This window comes from Acromyrmex echinatior, chromosome 10 (genome assembly GCF_024713525.1).
Source record: "Acromyrmex echinatior isolate Ae372 chromosome 10, ASM2471352v2, whole genome shotgun sequence".
Classification (NCBI taxonomy): domain Eukaryota; kingdom Metazoa; phylum Arthropoda; class Insecta; order Hymenoptera; family Formicidae; genus Acromyrmex; species Acromyrmex echinatior.
The window spans coordinates 5,207,547-5,227,270 of record NC_141861.1 but is presented as its reverse complement, the minus strand read 5'-3'; the positions used below and the strand labels follow the sequence as shown (position 1 = coordinate 5,227,270).

The 19,724-nt window shown below is 31.9% G+C and overlaps 1 protein-coding gene across 3 annotated transcripts in view; it reads left to right on the top strand.

Annotated features, from left to right (window-relative positions):
• Positions 1 to 19,724, top strand: part of LOC147908240 (uncharacterized) — a 539,816-nt gene that overhangs the window by 253,894 nt on the left and 266,198 nt on the right. Inside the window, exon 3 of one of the 3 annotated variants that reach the window (XM_087410250.1) lies at positions 16,128 to 16,481. The exons of the other annotated variants lie outside the window; for them this stretch is intronic. Within the exon in view, the coding sequence (XP_087266376.1) occupies positions 16,128 to 16,408 (281 nt within the window). The 3' untranslated portion in view covers positions 16,409 to 16,481. Of the gene's footprint in view, positions 1 to 16,127; positions 16,482 to 19,724 lie in introns of those variants that run through there. 3 annotated transcript variants of the gene reach the window in all.

The window sequence follows — 19,724 nt, the reverse complement described above, 5'->3', positions numbered from 1 at the left end:
TCATGCAATCTGTACTTCAAATCTAGTTCTCAAATACAAAACATTTCTTACAAGAAAGCATATGCAAAAATTACATTAACTATATTGAAAAGCGTTATGATGCTTCTGCTAATGGATACAGCAGCTTTAAATTTTTCCATAAAACACACGCATCGCTTACCGCGTAGCTGGTGCCTCCTCCAATTTTATAAATGCATTAAATAATTAGTTGCAAACTTCATCATCTACATTCAAAAATTAATTTCATTATCGACTTACTCAACGATACTGATGGTCGCGCTATATATTCGATTTTTATGTTTCTAAAATGCATAAAACAGATTTCGTTAAACAGAGATTTTACGCAGCGCGGCATACTTTGAACCTACGGCGAAACTAAGCTAATAATATTTTCCAATGCTAAATTCAAACGGAATCGTGGAGCGTCAGGCTCGTAAATAATTGTTTTCTACCGGTATAATTTACGTCTCGTCAAACATACAGCTGCGCGCTGTACAGTTATTTGTATTATGCGAAACGTCAAATAGAATTTCTGTTTTAATTAATATCCTCTATACAAACAACTAAGTATTAATTATAAAATATTATACAATAATCGCGGCGTAAATAAAATATCTCTTATATAATTAATTTTTGTAATTGTTATAATGAATTGATAATATTTAATCGAAGATTAAAAGTTTTATTTCAACAGAATTCTAATTTGAGAATTTATCAAAGCATGTTACAAATCATAATATAGCAGGGGATGTAAAAGGATTAGTCAAACAACAAGATAAGAAAGAAGTGCGTTCCAATTACAATTACATTATATAGTTTTACTCAATCCTATATATAATTAAATAATAAAATAATTAAGTAACTTTATAATGTATATCGAATAATATAGATGGTAATTTTTCATTCTCGAAAATTCTTGATTAAATGAAATGATCATAAGAGTAACTGTTTCTTTTGAGAAATTAAATTATTTCTTAATAACCAATTAAGAATACATCTTATCTTTCCACATATAAACTAACACTCCTAAAACCAAAATGAAAGCATACCTTTGAATTACATATCTTTATGTTATCAAACTTCAAAACTTCGATGAGGACATCACTGCAACGGAAGTTCCTCGTCTCTTCCGGTCGCTCAGTTGAGACTGCGCCCACTGAAATTCTATGTTACGCAAGCGACGTCCATTAATGAAAATCGATTACCCATCAGGGCTGATGCTTACACCAACGCGCGTCAAAAGCGCGTGTACACACACCATCTCATCGCGCTAGCCAGTTTGCTGGCGATGGTTGTAGATTGCTCAGCTTATATACCTTAATTCCGGAGATTCAAGAGGACACATTAGCTCATCTAAAAGACGTGTGTCTGTACGCATCCTTGAATAAATTTATCCGATCATCGCGTAATTACAATGGTATTAATAATAGAAGTCCATATAGATATCGATCTAGAATTGACGAGTAATGATAATGAATGCTAACCAGCGCATTTTAATCGTACGCTTACTACACATAAATTATTATCAAATGTATTTACTTCGACAAACCCTCTGATATAATTATAAATTTATATCTATCGTTACGCTTTAAAAAGTGCAATGTTTTAAATGTTTATGTTTAAAATATCTTTGCAAAATGTTTAATACTAAAAGATATTTCAATTAAAAACGTTCTAATGTTTTAAATACAAACACACAATGTTTGAATTTATTGAAAACGTTTAGAACTAAAATATCTTTAAATTTAAAAAATGGAGACAAAAATAAAACATTTTAATATCTTAAAATTAAACATTTCTTTTATGAGTATAAATACATTACATAAAGTTAATAATTTTGATTTTTCTAACGTAAACGCAACATATCTCATAAATACAAAATGTAAAAGGAACGAATTAAATATTGTACAAATATCACATACAACGTAAAAATTCATAAACATTTGTATCCACCGCTTAATATATCGTTTAATTTATAAAATTTAAAATGTATCGTGTTATATATTTTTTTTAAGAATATATATATTTATTATAGAATACATATGTTTTACAATAAATAAGCTATGCTTTTAATATGTTGACAGAAAAGTTGAAATTGAATCCATTTTGTAAAGAACATGGAAAATAATTACATCTGAAATAAGAGTTTAAATGAAAAAAATTCTTATATGAAATGAAATAGCATACATGTCGTATGTAACATGTGTATCATTTGTGCAAGGATATACCTTTACATATAAGTTATAACAAGTTTGCAGAGGAAGATAGCGTTTTTACTCAGTTGGCTAAATTCTTATTGGCAGGGTGAGTTTTCCCAGAAGGGTTACACGGTACGAAGGAGCACTGAGCAGCAAGTTTCACATTGAGCTATAAAATTCTCTAGAACGGCGCAAGGGTGAGGGCGGAAAAATCAATTAGACTGCCTTCGACAGCCACGTCGCCATGATTCAGGAAACCGATAAATCTCAGCTCAGCGACATCAGCACCTCGACTGAAGTCTCGAGTATCTCGCGCCATTTCCACGTTCTTTTCCTTATCCTTTTCTTTCTCAACATTGATTCTCAAGTGCAACGAGCCTCTAACGAAGGTAAAAGAGAAGTACTTTATTGATGCTTCATAATTTTCAAACAAAAAGTAAGCCAAAATTTATTCGAAATAAAATCTATCGAATAAAAGATACAAATAAAAGAAAAATGTATAAAATGTATTATGAGACAAATATATTCATAGAGACTTATGAATTTTTTAATTGGCGTAAGTAACGACTGTAATTAAAATACAAAGAAATTTCTTTTGATTAAATTTAAATAAATGTATATTAATATATGGAATACGTTCAGGATTATTATAAATATATAAAATATACCAACAAAGATTTGTTTAAATAATACTAAAAACATTTACTAAATTATTTAATAAATAAATATTTACTAAATAAACAAAGATAACAATTAAATTAAATTAATGGTTTGTACCAAATAAATATATGTTTGTATTTACCTAGTTAATATTCAGCTATAGAAATAAATATTTATTAAAATTTTGTACATTTTTTTCTCAGCGTAGAAAATCTTTTATCGTTTTAAAAATGTTATTCACAGTTCTTTAACAGATTTGAATGAGAGTAACTCTTTTAGAATTTTAATAAATGCCATCAAGACTCAAAGGCCGTAACGCTATTATTATGTTTGTCAAAATCAATATATTCTGGTTTACAGATCGTTGTCAATAATAGTTTATAAGTGCCTGGTATAGTGAATAATTCTGGACGATCTCGGAATCGAATCGACAGAATCTGTATAAATCGCAATCACAATGTCTGTGGCGATTTTACCTCTACGTAGATATCGTCGGTGTACGACATAGTAGGTGCAGATAAGAAATTACTACCATATACCGAATTGAAAAGGTCTCCCATGTTCCCCGAATGGATTCTTACCAGGAATATGTCACCATATTTCTCGTTCTTTGAGCGGTACCACGCGAAAACGGATAGATGAATTATAACGATTACATGGGTTCAATTTATAAGCTATGGATATTTGCGAAGTTTAATTCTTTTACTATAAAGATTTATGTATATGTGTATTTTCATAGACGATTGCTATCCTTGTTTTATATATTAAAAACCTGATAAAAAAATCATGGTTCATTAATACTGAAAATTGTGTTTAAAAAAGTATTATTTAATTATGTACATTATTAACTTTTTCTACAACTAAAAAAAAAATTACTTAAACATGCACGGAAAAAATTTTTTCTTAGAATTACTCTGAAAATATGGTAATTCTGGGACAACATTGTATTTCGAAAAATTTTATGTAAATTTTTCTCATTTATTAATAAAACTACAATAAAATATAAAATAAATTTGACTAATTTTACTGAAGTGCATAGTAAAAATTTTTTACATATTGTATTGTACTATGTTTTCAGAGTAAATTTTAAAAGATAATTCTCTCCGTGTACAGTATCAATGGTATTTAATACTATCTCTCGTGAAGAAAAGTTGATAATTTAGGAAGCTTTAGAGTGCTAATTGAAAGACGATTGCACTTTGACTTCTTGGTACATGATAAAATGAATAAAACATTTAAGCTCCTCTTTGAATATTTATTACATATTTATATAGATCTAATAAATCATCGTAATGAAAAATTAATCATACAGTTACATGGGAAATATTTTATATGATCCGAAAATGTTAACTTTTCCTTTTTTTCTAACTTCAACAAATATAATATAAATTGTTCTATACTAGCGAACGAAAGAAAACTATATAAACAAAGTTCCTATTGAGTTCGAGAATGAAAGTATAGTGGGTGTCCAATGTGAACTTCCTACTTCATCTTTAGGGATTTTGTTTCAAGGATTAGAGAGAAGAAGGGAAAGTTAAGTGAAGGGCCAATTAAACCAATATACCAGAAAACCATGCTATGTGCTCGAGTACGTTCTTCGTTTCCTTCATTTTCGTCGCTTTCACCTTCTTCCATAGTTCTCCCGAGAAAAGAACGATTAATTGCGTAACTTTGTTCTCCCTGTAGAAAATATCTTCTCCTGTCGATGTCTAGCTTGTAAATGTCAAAAATCATATGTACAAAATAATATGAACCATATGTCATCGCTGCAATTTATCGCTTTATTTTAAGAAAATCTGTAATACAAATTATTGTACATATATTTTATCTGTCTAAATACCAATGCCATTATCTAATAATTCTAATAATTTTAAATTATAAAAACGTAATAAATGATTGCAATAATTAATATTTAAAAAGATGTAATTCAAGACATCAAATTGAAAATTCTACAAAATATTACTTTTTTTATTGAATCAATATCTACATCTTTGTTTAATTTTTTACATAAATATTTCCATAAATAATAGATAAATGAAATAGCGTATGTGCATCAAATATAGGCATATTAAATATATATAGATTTTTTATATATGAATTTCTATCACGGTACATGATAAAAATGAATGCAACATTAAGATCCCTCTTTGAATATCTATTATACTTTTATGTTGTATGAACTATATCATTAAATATCATTTAAAATATATATTCAAATAATAATATTGATAAATTTATAGTTTATTATCGCTATAAATCGCCGTTCCTATTTTACGGTCATACATAATTGCAAGCAATTTTACAATGCAATTTTTCCTAAGTTGTTTATGAATTAATTCTTCTATTAATTAATTCTTCTATTAACTAATTATAATCAAATTATGAAAAATTGAGTACCGATTATTACTTTAATTAAAAAATTAAAAAACGAATTATTACGAAAATTATAAAGAACGCATTATTTTATAGATATCAATTTAAGATAATCTCTGAAAAGTTTAAATAAAAAAAATTGAGATATTATCATCAATCAGAAAAATGTGTTTACTTTGCAAATGTGTATATATAAAAAATATTCTTCTTTTCTCTCCTTTTTTTATTTATTTTATTAAAATATATCTCGTGGGATTTTTCTACGTTGAATGTGTTACGATTACTTCATTTTATTCCGTGTGCGGAAGATTATAGTCAATTTCGGAATAAGCTCGAACTCACCCTGTACTCTCACGCATGAATCGGCAGCTAATAGTTTAATGCTTCCTCGATTTCGCGCTCCATCGTGCTTGTCTACTAGAGAGAAACCTAATGTAACTAAGGAAGCCTGGCAAAGTTTATGTTCCAAGTAAACGTTACGAAAATTCTTGTTTACAGAAATAGTTGAATAAACCATTTTTTCTCTTATTCTTAAATTGATGAAGAAATGAAAAAAAAGAATTGCTCTCAAAACATCAAGTATTAATAACTAAAACGTCATAAATGTCATAAAGCGCACAGAGTAAAATATATAAAATGTTTAAATATTAAATTAAATTTATTAATAAACTGATTGCTTTTACCATTACTTAAGGATATTTGACATTTGTAGATATAAACAGCATTTAAATTAAAAATTGAATATACATATTGCACTCATAGAATGAACTGACTGAGTTTATCAGATATAACTTTCCAATTCGCTTCAATAATGCAATTATCCCCTATATATACGCATTGCATTTGTGCGGAAATTTACGTGTAAATGTTATGCGGTTTGATCCCTTTATTAAAAAAAATATCTAGCATTACAATAGTACACGCCGTGTAGCAGTATGCATATCCCGTTTTTTTTTTACCGCAAATAAATTTTCACGGCACAGTCAGTAAGTTTCGCGTTAAGCATTTTTCCATTGTGGGCACCAAACGAAATAAAATACACGCAGCTTCACACAACGTATGGTTGTGCCGACTTACTGTGGTGCTATCACGCGTTGCAAGTCAGATATATATTTAGGCTCAAACCGTGAAAGAGAAAAAGCCACATAATAACGATTTTATAAAACTCGTTTTTACAATAAACTTCCATAAATGATATCGAGGATCGTCGCACGACAAAGGCTGACGGTTAATATACTGCAAATTATATGAATGTACTATACAAAGACGCACGAAATTATGAATGATTTATTCTTCATGTGTGATAAACTTACATTTTTAATGATATACATTTAGTTAAAATATATCTATTCTCTACGTGAGATAAATTATCACATTTTTAACAATATACAGTTTGACATACTAAGATTTAATATTCATTAACGAACATCATTTAATTTATCACGAGTTAAAAGCTCGTCAGTACTTCTGAAGTTAAAACTACGGAAATATTCAAGCGTGTCAATTCGTTTTACTTTTAAAATACAGCGAGTATATTATGCTCTCTGCTGACAGATATTATAATTTTCTTGATGTGACGAACAAAAGAATGTGCGTTTAGAATTGAGAAAGCCATTCAATTAACTAATGCGAGAAGTTATGCGCTAAAATCGAAGGTACGAAAAGGATACGCGAATAAATTCATTTCAGAGCGATGTGACAAATTTAGAACCGTTGAACGCATTTGTCATTCTATGCGATCGCTTCGATTACCTCGACATTCGTTAACAGAAACCGATACGCACTCATCTACCAACTTTTTTCATCTTTATCTCTGGAACTAAACAATGAAGCGCTTTGAAAATTTCAATTACTATGTTTCATAACTTTTTTAATCGCATACATCTTGATCTCGCAAGACACTTTTTTCCTCTCTCTTTTACTGTATCTCTTGTATTTTTATTCATTGTTTTGTAATTTCAGAAATTAAAAAAATTATTATTAGTTTTTTAACAGTAGTAAGATTAAGATTAAAGACTAGCGAGATTAAGATTAAAGAAAAGAAAGGCAATTAGAATTCGATTCTTGAATAATCCTACACTGAAAAAATACTCAATTTTAATAAATATTTGTTTGAATAATTCTAAGGAAATATTTGATAAATGTAAAAAATATTTAATACAAAAACCGTTAATTTCATTTAACTACCATGTTTTATTGAGTAAATATTTATTTATTCTGAGTAAATGTTAACTTACAATTAATACTATTCAAAGAAATATATATTAAAATTTAGTAAATTTTCTTTCAGTGTACTTTCATTTTTTATTGAATCTATAGAATATTAAATATGTTATTAAAATAAAATAAAAAAACTATTGTACGTATATTTTCAATGTAAAATATAAAATTTAGGGGTATTTCTATATACTTCTAGATTAGAAAAATGTATATGAAGTGTACATAAAGCGACTACTATCTTAATAATTTACTGCGTAAGACACTTTGACTAAAGAAGAGTAAAGTATTATCATAAAATATCGGCGTCTGCTTTCGACTTGCCTTTGTCTGTGATAATAGGGTATAATATGCTCATCCCTCTTTGCATCTGCAATAAATCTGACCACCACATTTAATGACCCTCGTAATTTAATATATCTATCTAATTCTACGGGAGATCTACCAATTACCATGGGACAATACTCTCTACTTGGATGCATAAATCTTATCGATAATGCTAAAGGATAAAGCAAGACTTATCTGGCGATAATTCACTTCGTATTGTATTACGTTTCACGACGTTTTCCACTAATCTAATACCACTAGCATTGCTATATCAATACCTTTTGAAAGCTGAGATTGTCCAATGTTTTCTAGGAATTTCTGAGTATACCGTAACGATGCAAATGCTAAAAGATAAAACTTTTTTGGTGATAACTCATTTTGTATTGTATTACGTATTGTATTATGTATTGTTCTATGACATGCATTCCATTAATCTTACACCACTAACACCGTCATATCGATATCTTTTCAACGCTCAAATGTCCAAGGTTTTCCAAGAATTTCTGAATCTTAGAGATTAATTGAATTATTACTGGTCTCAATTGAATTAGAAGCCTACCTACTTGCGATCCTTGCGAAGTCGATGAAACTATCGCTTTCAAACTCTCGGCAGCTGCAAGTCAAACCGGAAGGCGACGAGTTGGATTGAGAGAGAAATGGGAAGTAGAAGCTCCTTAATAATTAGTCGCTCCAGACAGGAGTCACGTTCAGCAACGCCATGCTCTTCTTACGTCTTCAGCAATCGCCCGTGTTGCGAGGCACCAAGAGCCACAACAAAAGATGGAATTAATTAGGATAGTACGATCGTCGGTTCGGTGAAATCCCGCTGGCAACGGTCCAGTAAACAAGTAGGTATTGATTCAGATGGCGGGGGTTCACGAGCGGGCGCGTAGCCGGCGGAAGGGTGCGGAGAATCAAGGGTGGAACTCGGCTCGCATTAACCAGCTGTCGTGCGTATTTATCCGTAAATTTATATCTTCGCGCATATGTGCCGCCATTTAAACACAGTGGCTGGTACGATGAAAGTTGAACGCGTGAAATACAACGGATGCGCCTCGCAATGTGTCAATTAGTATTCAATTTATGACTACCGCCGAGAGCAACGGGGCGCGCGGATTCACCATCGTTGCCATTCCCGGTATTGCTGTCCGTTTGTCGACACTACGTCCGCAACCTGGACCCTTCCGAAATAACGATAGACCAGAACGCAGTTACGCTTGAAATGAATATCGGCGGGCGAACGCGATGAAAGGTAAATACAAGAATTCGTCGTGGCTGGTGTATCCTCGTGTATTTAATGTACATGTCAATCCCGACAAACAATATCCCAGCAATATACGAATTTGACACGCGTGAACTCTCATACGATATTCGCGTTTTGTTTTCAAATTGACATTAAACGCTTCGCTCCTGTTATGTTTATTCCATTTTTAATAATTTTTCTTATAAAAGACGCGAATATGTGTCTGTATTTTTTATGCAGTAAATTTATTTAAAGAATATAATTATCATGAAGACGTGAAACAAACGATTACATTAAGATTTAAGATCGACAACATTGCGTTTGTATTTTCGCAAAGTTGCAAATGGGATAATATCTGAACCATGACGTTCCATTTTCTACTTCGAAAGTCGATCTTGTAGCGACTGTTCTGTGTACCTGCAGTATTCCACATTTTCAAACTTTCGCGCACTACGTGCGAAAGTACACTATAACGGTGCATATTCAGACTATAATTGTCTAGAAAACTACCCCTTCCTCGTTACGATAGACATAAAAACGATCGACTTTTATAGTAGGAAAGTGTAGGAAGAGTTCTCTCTATTATTCAATGAAAAAAGAGAATTGCAGGACAATAAAGATAACATCAAGCCTTGTTTTAGAAATTATCTTTACTAAATTTTTTAATCGATCTGTAAGTTATTAATTAAGAACACAAGAAGAGAGAGAGAGAGAGAAAGCAAAGTTCAAAACATATGTTTAAAAAAGATTGTGAACAGTTTGAAAAGCTATAAATATATACACGATTAATCTATTTAATAATAAAATACTAATGTTACATAGGTAAAAAATACGTAAAACAAAAAATATCTAATCTAAAAAAGAATTCTTCTTACATGTATTTTAAAATTAAATTATCTTCATTGCCCACATATGTGTCTTTCTATTAAAAAATAGATATAAACATTTAAAAAAATAGCGAAAGACACGCACTTTAAGAGGGTCAGCAATTTTTCCTTTATGCATTTAAAGGGCTAGTTAAATTACATAACTTGTTTACCGTTGTAATTAAATTAAGATGTGTCTTTTCTATATCACAAAATCTATCTCTTCAATACCATTAGAAGCGTTTAAAAAAGAAACGTCAACCACGCATCTCTGCAAAATTTCTTCCTGCCGTCGGGAGAGCATTTTCTTGGTGGCACCCGGAATTGCTGTAGTGCAATGCGAGCTCATCCTGTACGACATCTTTCCATCCCCATTCTCCGTCTTAGACACCACGTTCACGCTCGGGGGCTTCTCTTCCTCTCTGTAGAGGATACTCTAAGGACAATGTTGCCGACGTTAGTTCGTTTAAAAGAGTTTCGCGAGTTTGCGAGACCGGTTCGTAACGCTATACCCGCCGCGCTAAATTTCTCCAATGGCTCGCGACGTATACGCTATGTCTGCTCCGTATTTTCTGAAATTTTCTTCCTTTTAGCGACTTGGACTCTGACCAAACTTGGTCCTCGTAGTCGCAGCATAGCCTAACTTCCGGCTCAGGGAGACGAATGATCCCGGCTTCGTTCCTACCGCCTGTTTCACTACGATCAACTCATCCTTCCCCCGCTACACGAACAACTCCTCCTCTACCATTTTCAGTCCGATTCTCGACTTCCGCCCTTCTGCTTTTTCACCCTTGGTCGGGTGACCCGCCGTCGTTTCTCTGTCCTCATACCTCTCTTTATCGAACCCCACCACCCGGTCGAAGTTACTTATAAGTTATGTTTTCGAGTGAACTTTGCTGGCACCGCGGAATTTCGAAACTTTGATATTCAATAACTCTGCCTTCGCGCACGGAATCCTCATTTTTCGCTCTTTCAACGGAAAAAGGCCACGTCCGTTCGTACTAACATTCCCATCTTACTCCTTCACTCTACGTTCACGTAAACCTCCTCTCAGTCCGATTCTCACGGTTTCTACAACTATCGCTGCCTTCCCTCCCCTCCGTTTCTGACGTTAAGGCTGTGGATATCCAATCCTTGCCAGACGTTCTATCGCGCTTTCTCGGACACAAGCTTGCGAAGAAATTAAATTTCGGAGTGAAATTCCATCCAGTCGAACGCCCGTTGCCGGGCATTGTGACTTGCTCTCGCCCTTCGTCAACACGGTGCTCCGTCCACAATAGTTCGTCAGCATTCGCGGACGCCGGGAGACCACGGCAAAAGACATTTTCTTTCTCCTTCCGTGAGCGAAGTAAGGAGTCCCACAATCGCGCGATATTAGCGATGTAAAAGGTCTCGTTCACCCCCGCGGAATCTTCCATCGGAATGGAAGGTAGTCTGGCAAACGTTTCGCGTTGCATTTATGATTAGTCGTAAACGCGAACAAATGCTAGAGAGGTGACAATACGTATAATAACATATGGATCTTCACCGTTGTACTTCGATTTTTCTCTCTCTCTTCCTCTTCCTTATTCTCGAAACACGTCTTTATGCAATCTTTCCTTCTATTTTACATATACATTCGGTCGGTCTTATCGACTTCTGCTATCCGCTATCCTTAATGAATGGTACAAAAAGGAAGTTTCGAAGGATAATGAAATCTTTTTGATATCGCCGCCGACGCCCCCTGTTATCTTTCTCCAATAATTTTGTCAGCATTGGCTGTAGACGCTGTTGAAGAATAATTGCTTTACCTGCGGCGAAGTGACTAATGGTATGTAAGAGTGATCGACCTCTCGAACGTTAATGAGTCTGAAACTTGCGGTGCTATTACTTAGCGGAAAGGTATCTACAAGGTTGCTGAGAACTGCAATCGATCTTAGACTAATAGCTTGATTTATCCTCATTACTTATTTCTCTTTTTCTATCTTCAAGGATACATATACGATAATAAATTTACGCTAGCAATTACTTTCTATCTGCTTAACTTCCGCAGACATACACTCTTAACAGCTTTCAATTTTCTAACCGTGTCTATTTCGCGATCACTGTGAAACTCGACGAATTAGCTACTTGACTTGCCGTAGGTCAAAGGGGACTAACACACCCCTCGCGAAACGACGAAGATCCATAGTTAACAGTGTAGAGGGAGATAGGCTGAGGTCGAAGTAGAATGGAATGTAAAAAAGAGTAGGTAGATGGAGACCCCAATTATCCATGTAATCTCGACCAGCGAGACAGTACTTCCGAGATATAAGTCGGTTTTCTTTTTGCTCGATGAGACGGAGTTAAATATAGGGAGGTCGTACTCCGCTTGTCTCGTGGGATGTTCCAAAAGAGAGCTGTATTAATGTTAAGTCTTATCGAATTGCGCTGACTCTCTTTTTATTCATTGTACTTCTTTCTGTTTCTCTCTCTCTCTCTCTCTCTCTCTCTCTCGCCCGCACACACTCTCTCTCTCTCTCTTCTTCATTTCTTCTCTTCTTTCGCACCACTATATCTTTAACATAGCAGATTCTTGCCGGAGAATTTACCCTTTCTTCTCGACGAGACAAATCCTAGCTTTATCGATTTTCTGCTCCTGAACATAATTCAACGTTAATTATCATAATGACTGTAATTAAAATAAAAAAGCCAATAATGCATTCAAATATTGTCTCTTTGGGTCATATATGGATTCAAGAAATATTATGTAAATTCTAGTATGACTAAATATGTTAAAATAAAAGTTTTTAACTTAATGATAAAAATAAAAAAGAGTATAAATTTATAAAGCATACTGAAAATATATATAATTGTTATACTTTGAGTCTAATTTATTTACATATCTATTAAGTTCATTGCATTTAATTTGTATTATAGCACAATAAGTTGTCGCGATAGTTATTTTTTAATTACATATTTTGTTACGCCTGAATGTTTATACTCCTATTCTGATTGCTATAGATAAAATATATATCGGTCATAAAATTTTATATTCACGTAAATATTCATTTAATCAGTAATGAAATATATATAAGTTGCTTACCATTAATATAATGCCACAGAATTGCATGGATAATTTAATAAATTAATTTAAACTAGAATACAATTATATAGTTATGCAATATATAAATATTTTATGTATCCTTCATATAAATCATAGTGAATATGAGCAATGTTTGTTGTTATTATGTTACAAGCTTTTCGTTAATTTGTAAAATTATTTGTTTAATAGCCTCATTTCATTATTATAGTTTATACATATTATAATATAAAATAATGTAAAGCATGTTACAAGTGTATTTAGGTTATATTTTTAACTGGCAAATTCTTTGAATAATTTTAATTAAATTAAGTATATATTTTAATATTATATATAAATTGTATTATGAGATCATATGTTATTTAATTAATCTAAATTAACCATAATAAAAAAAATAATAAATACATAATATAAATACATAATAATAAATACATAATTATAAAAAAAATACAGTTCTTATCATATAATATATATGTAAATAATATATATATATATATATATACATATATATATATATATATATATATATATATACCTATCAGTAAAATATATATTGCATGTAAGATCTGAGATATGTGTATTAGGAAAAACAAAACTGCTTATGTCTTATAACAAAAAACAAATGTATGAACTTTTACTTATTTATTTACGTTTTATAACAAGAATTCATTACATTTAGAGATTATGAAGATTCGTGTTTTCCAAACATAAGAAGAATCACGTATGATGCATACGAGAATAATATTTTATAACACAACTGATGTTCTTCAGCGAATGGAACTGTAAACATCATACAGAATTATGCAATTGTGTCTCCTAAGGGCGTGAAAGTAGATAATATTTATTAAAGATTAAAAAAGATAGCCATTAGGGAGAGAGCAGAGATTAAACCGTGTAACTCTTCAAAGACTCCAAGTTACTTTGGCCTCATGATTTTAATTGCACGCGGAAATAAGAAACGAAAAAAAATTAGACAGAACGGATGGTATTGTAGCTCATTGAGAGAAAGAATGAATCCGAGAAAAATACCTTTATCAAGTAAGTAAACAAGCGGAAAAACAGAATTAATAAGTTATAAATAGGAATTAATAAGTTATAACAGAAAAGCACAAAATGCAAAAAGTATACGTATAAAAGTAAGATTTTATATCATTGTTTAAAAAAATATTGTTTTTAATAATCTACTATAGTTATAAAATGTAATTATTGTAGTATCATTATGTATCTATGATATTAATAGAAAAATACCATAATTCGTTAATCTTGTAATTCAATTATTAATTATTACATATTACATAGTATATTTTTTAATAGAAATACAATAAAATAAATTCATAAGATTTAATAGAAAAGATCGGAGCTCATTGATACAATTTTCACAATTTTGATTATAGACGTTTTAAATAACGAATTATTATAATTAAAACGTATTATGCTAACGTATAATGCTTCTATACACTGTATAGCTTTTTTGTAGTACATAAGAAATCCATCAATGTTATATATAGATATTATGATAGATATTATAAATATTTTTTTTAAATATGCATCTTATTATATATATATATATATATATATAGTAAAATTATTCCATAAATATTACTGCACAGTGAATATATTATACTTCAGACAAATATTAAATTCTGTGTCTATAAGATCTACGAGTCAAAATTCCAACCTGCGGTAAGCAACTCACAATACATTCTAGAACACCGTTTCTCTTGCACGAAGCGTTCATTCAAATAATAGCGAGTTGCCGCGCCATAAACTCTTGCCACGATGCGTTTCGTTACATCTCACCGCATCTCATCGTTCATCACCGAGCGTATGCCTACCCACCTAAACATGGGAAGAAATTTTCCACGTGTACGTACATGTGAAATTAGCTTCCGCTGGGTCGATTCGAAATTAGTCATCCGCCGCGACGATTGAGTTATTTTATCCTGATGAAAGCACCATAATTAATCTTTTCGCTGAGAAGACAAACATTATATTTGGTCTTGTGCTTAAAGCACCAGTAAAGTTCCAGTGTCATTGAACCGAAAGAAACGAACAAAGCGTAACAAAGCGAAGCAAAGTTTTCAAACACGATTGCTTCTTAACTAAATAATTCAACGGTCAAATTATTTCGAATCAAAATAATTTGACAGATGAACAGAACAGAAAACAAATGTTATTGTTAAACTTAAATAAATAAACATGATATATATATATATATATATATATATATACATGTTTATTTATTTGAGTTTAGCAATAACGTTACTTTCTTATATCTTTATATATATATATATATGTATTTATTTATATATATATATATATTTAGAAAGGAAATAGGCAAAGAAGCAGAAGAAGAAGGAAGTACATTCTTTCTTTCCCACGCGATGCGAACTCGTCAAAGTGCCAAATCCCCAAGGGTAGAGAGACCAAAGTCCCGTATATGCTACGAATGGAGTCGATCAATGGGAACAATACGTTGCGTTCGTCGATGACTTCGTCGACGACGTGATCGGGTTCTTCTTAGCGTGCTCCGCTTCTCTACCTTCGTATCCTTTTGAAATCGGCTGTCTTCTTACAACGATGGTGGAAGGCAACCTCTCTCTTGACTTGCATATCTACAGATTGCCTACGACTTTATTATACAACTCCTATGTCAATACACTTTGATTTTGCGACGATGTCGACGCTGTCTAGGTACTTAGATTCAGTTTGCCGTTTAAAATCTTGTAAATAAATAAATGATTATTTTAGTCAGTAAAGTAATAGTCGCGATAAATATATTTATATTTTACTATATAATTTAAGACAATTTCGAACTAACTGATCTCGGAATTTTAGCTATTAAAATCTTATTATAGATATAAAAAAAATAGATTGATTATTCCTATAGATTATTCCTATAGATTCTCTAATTAATAAGATTAATTACTTCATATATTATCGTACAAATCAGACATTGTAGAGCTCTAAATAGACGTGCATGTCAATACGAATCGTGGTCGGATCAATTCAATCGCACTGTTCACGCATACACGTATACGGACGTCGTGAGAGTAGACATTTCAAGAAGAAGAAAACGCGGTGTCGGCATAGACTAGAGCAATGATCGGCGCCATGATCGTTAATCCAATTGTGATTATCTGAAACGTCGCCGCCGCTAACCGTGATCTCTATGTTTTCAGAAACATCAATCAGGAGAAAGTTCGAGGGCCCGTGGAGGGTCGTGGCGGCATGGAGACCTTTTTCCGATTACAAATCGAGCAAGAGTGCGGATCGTATATACGAATTCAGAGTGAATCTAAGTTCCAGAACGTTTGGCGTGCGACTCAGGGTTTCCCCTAGGCGTCATCGCGAATATATAGTCCGGATTATAATGACTCAGGATGACTCGACAGCACCCCCAGGCGTTGTCCGAAGGGCGATCCAGGGATTCGAGTTCCTCCAGGCGAAATCGCCGTTTTAAATACGCGGTAACATAAGCCATAGAAATGTATTTTTTAAGCGTTTTGTGCTTAATATGTGATTTGTACTTGATTTAATTAAACATTATTCATAAACGAAAACGCAGCGTGAAATATTAATGTTGTCTCCCTGAATCACGAAACAAACATCATCTGTAAAATTTTATTGTTAGATTAATCAGTGATCAATTATCAATTATGAAAGTTCATTATATTCCATCTGTCCTCTGGTTGAATGATGTCTACGTCGGTCAAAATACTGACAAAGCGCACGTTCCTTTGCTTTCAAGCAATTTCAAAGGAATATCGTGCCTCAAACAGAAAACGAAACTTCGTAGTCTTTGAATCATGTTTCCCACAGCTAATATAGTACTGACGAAGAAATGTCTTTTGAAAATAATGTGCTCGATATATTGTGATATACATCGTGCTATCAGATTCGAGTCATATTATTAATGATCAATTAAAAAACACTTAAAGGCACAAAAATATTGTGTACAAAGGATAATTTTTTTCCTACATATTTATTTCTTTAAATTAATAGTACACATTCTCGTTATATTTGTTTGTTTCTCTGTTTCTTTACTTTCATCTTGCTTTCCGATATCATGGCATGTTTCCCTTTTCTCGAGAGCGAAATGTCTTTTCCCTATCTGAGAAAGCGATTTTGTTATTCAGTATAAGATGGGTGAAGGACACTGTGTACGCGAAACGTAATTCCCCGAGAAAATGGAGGAGAAAAGTGTCGAAAGTGAGACGAAAGATACGGAGAATTTCCAGACAGTAGCATTTACGTACCTTACTTATGTATCTCGTCTTCGACAATACGGTTTAGAAATTTAAGTGCACTCCGCACTAAAACTCGCCACTCATGAATATCGGTCGGCACAAGGGAAATGCAAATTATTATGTAAAACACAATTTTCAAAGAGCTCTCGTTCACATTGTGTTTTATATTAACTCGAGAGTGACTTTGGAAAACTTGTGCTGTAGTTAAAAGGAACTCTACAACAAATTACGAAGCATAATATTATTATGTGCCTATTATGATATTATATGCTTTCATGATATATTTAAAAAGAAGAAGAGAAGAGAAAGAGAGAAAGAAATTGTAAACATTTAATATTTAGAGAATTATATGGATAAACATAATAAATATAACTCATATGCCATATAGTAATAATTCGCGGCTAACTTTATACCTTTTAGTCTGAATTTATTTTATTGATATGAGAAATATTACACATATTAATATACAGATTAGTTTCAATATTTATCGTTAAATAACTTTTAACTTTCCTGTTGTCGAATTAATTAAAATTTAATAAAATAATTTATAAATTAATATCATTAATAAAATATTTATATATATTATTTCAAAATTCAGACATTATTTATGAAACTAATAAGATCAATCCCAAATAATAAAATCTATTGAATGACAGACAATTTATAATCAGATATAGTTAATGTGTTTGATGATTAATTTATATTGTGAAATACAAGTTGTATTTGTTGTATTGTGTAATGCATGCATATATTAGAATTAACAAGAAAATTAATAAGATAAAGAAATAATGTTCAAAATTAAACAGAGAACAATAAACAATTAAAGAACTTATTTTAAGATAATTGTAAGATATATATAAAATTAATATAACTTTTTTGATATATAGGCATAGAAAATATAAGTCAATTAGTAAATAAAAAAAGATATGCAATAAGTACTGCATTTAATCATGGATTAATATGTAAATACTTAGAAAATAAAGACGTGAATATAATGCAATAAAAATATACATACAAAGTGTATATCTCAATTGTACTACATATTTTTGTCAAAATAAAATATTAAAATCTTGAATATCGAAATTTTGAAGAAAATTGCGCGTTAATGTTATTGTAATTACAATTTTAATTGGATTCAATCTGATCACGAGCAAGATGTCTTCTCAAAGAGAAGAAAGTTGACGTAAATTCGCCACGCAGATACATAAAATAGTATAATGGATTTCTAATACGATGAGATGCATTCTGTAATATTGAAAACAGTAGAACTTTGGAGAGCTACGTGACAATCCTTATATTTATACATTATTTCGAAGTACGTGATATAGATAGTATGCAGATGGAATAAGAAACAGTATATCTGATTTCAAATCCGACCAATATATTTCTTCACCTTATCTTTGGTAAACTACTCCATGAAGCTGGTATTTTGTTCACATTAAATTTTAAAAAATATAGAAATATATAAAAAAACATAAAAATAACACAAATATTGAAATTAAATTATTTTTCACAATATTCCTTTCCCTAAATCCTTGATCTCTCTCCCACAAGTATCTTACTTTAATACATATTACACACATAATTCTTCCTCTTGCATTATAAATAAATTCACTTTATATATACTCTTGTTTTTCTAATTAACTGACGTAGATTAAGAAAACATGTGACCACGTAGCGACCGCGCGAATCCGGTGCCTTGGGAAAATCGTCTTTCGAAAGAAATAACGATGCAAACTCGTGGCAGTAGATGCACATAGCAAGTGCCGTACCGTTCTCCACGAAAGGAAAGCTCAGACGGCTCAGAGGGCTCACCGGACCATTGTAAGAGCAACGAACCGACCAAACCGAGAGTAAAGACGCCAGGCGCCTACTTGCTACTGCGATCCCACCAATCATTTGTGCATTCAAGCAGCTACCCGGAAACCCAGTGGTTCCCCGTCGGTCCGCACGACCGATCTAATTCACCCGGTGGAGCAATCGAGCGATATTATTATTTCGGTACCGTCGCTAGAACATCGGGTCGACGCTTCGTGGAATGTTATCATTGGCTTGGGTGCTTTCTGCTTGGGACGAGAATGCGTGCCGTCGGCAAACAGAAAGCTTTGGTGCACCGAATTCGCATCTTAGTCTTGCACGAGCATCGATGAGCTAGTTTCAAATTTCAGAAAATTGAGAAGATCGGTGAAACTTCTGAATCTCTTATGTATAATATTCGTCGTGAAGAAATACAAATGAAGAATATGAAATAATACTGCTCTGCTACTCTGAGGTAAATATCTTAAAACAAAAACTTATTATTTATAAAAAAAATATTATTTTAGTAACAACATGTACATGTACATGTACATGTATAAAACATTGATTTTATAAGGCTGAGGCAGTATTATTTTAATTGCAACAATGTTTATGTGAAAACAAAAGATGGAATCAGGAAATTTGATTTGTTAAATGTATACGATCATGTATAATACATATAATCGTATGTTCACTTCCGAATGTTTATTTTAATTATTACATGTGTTTGAT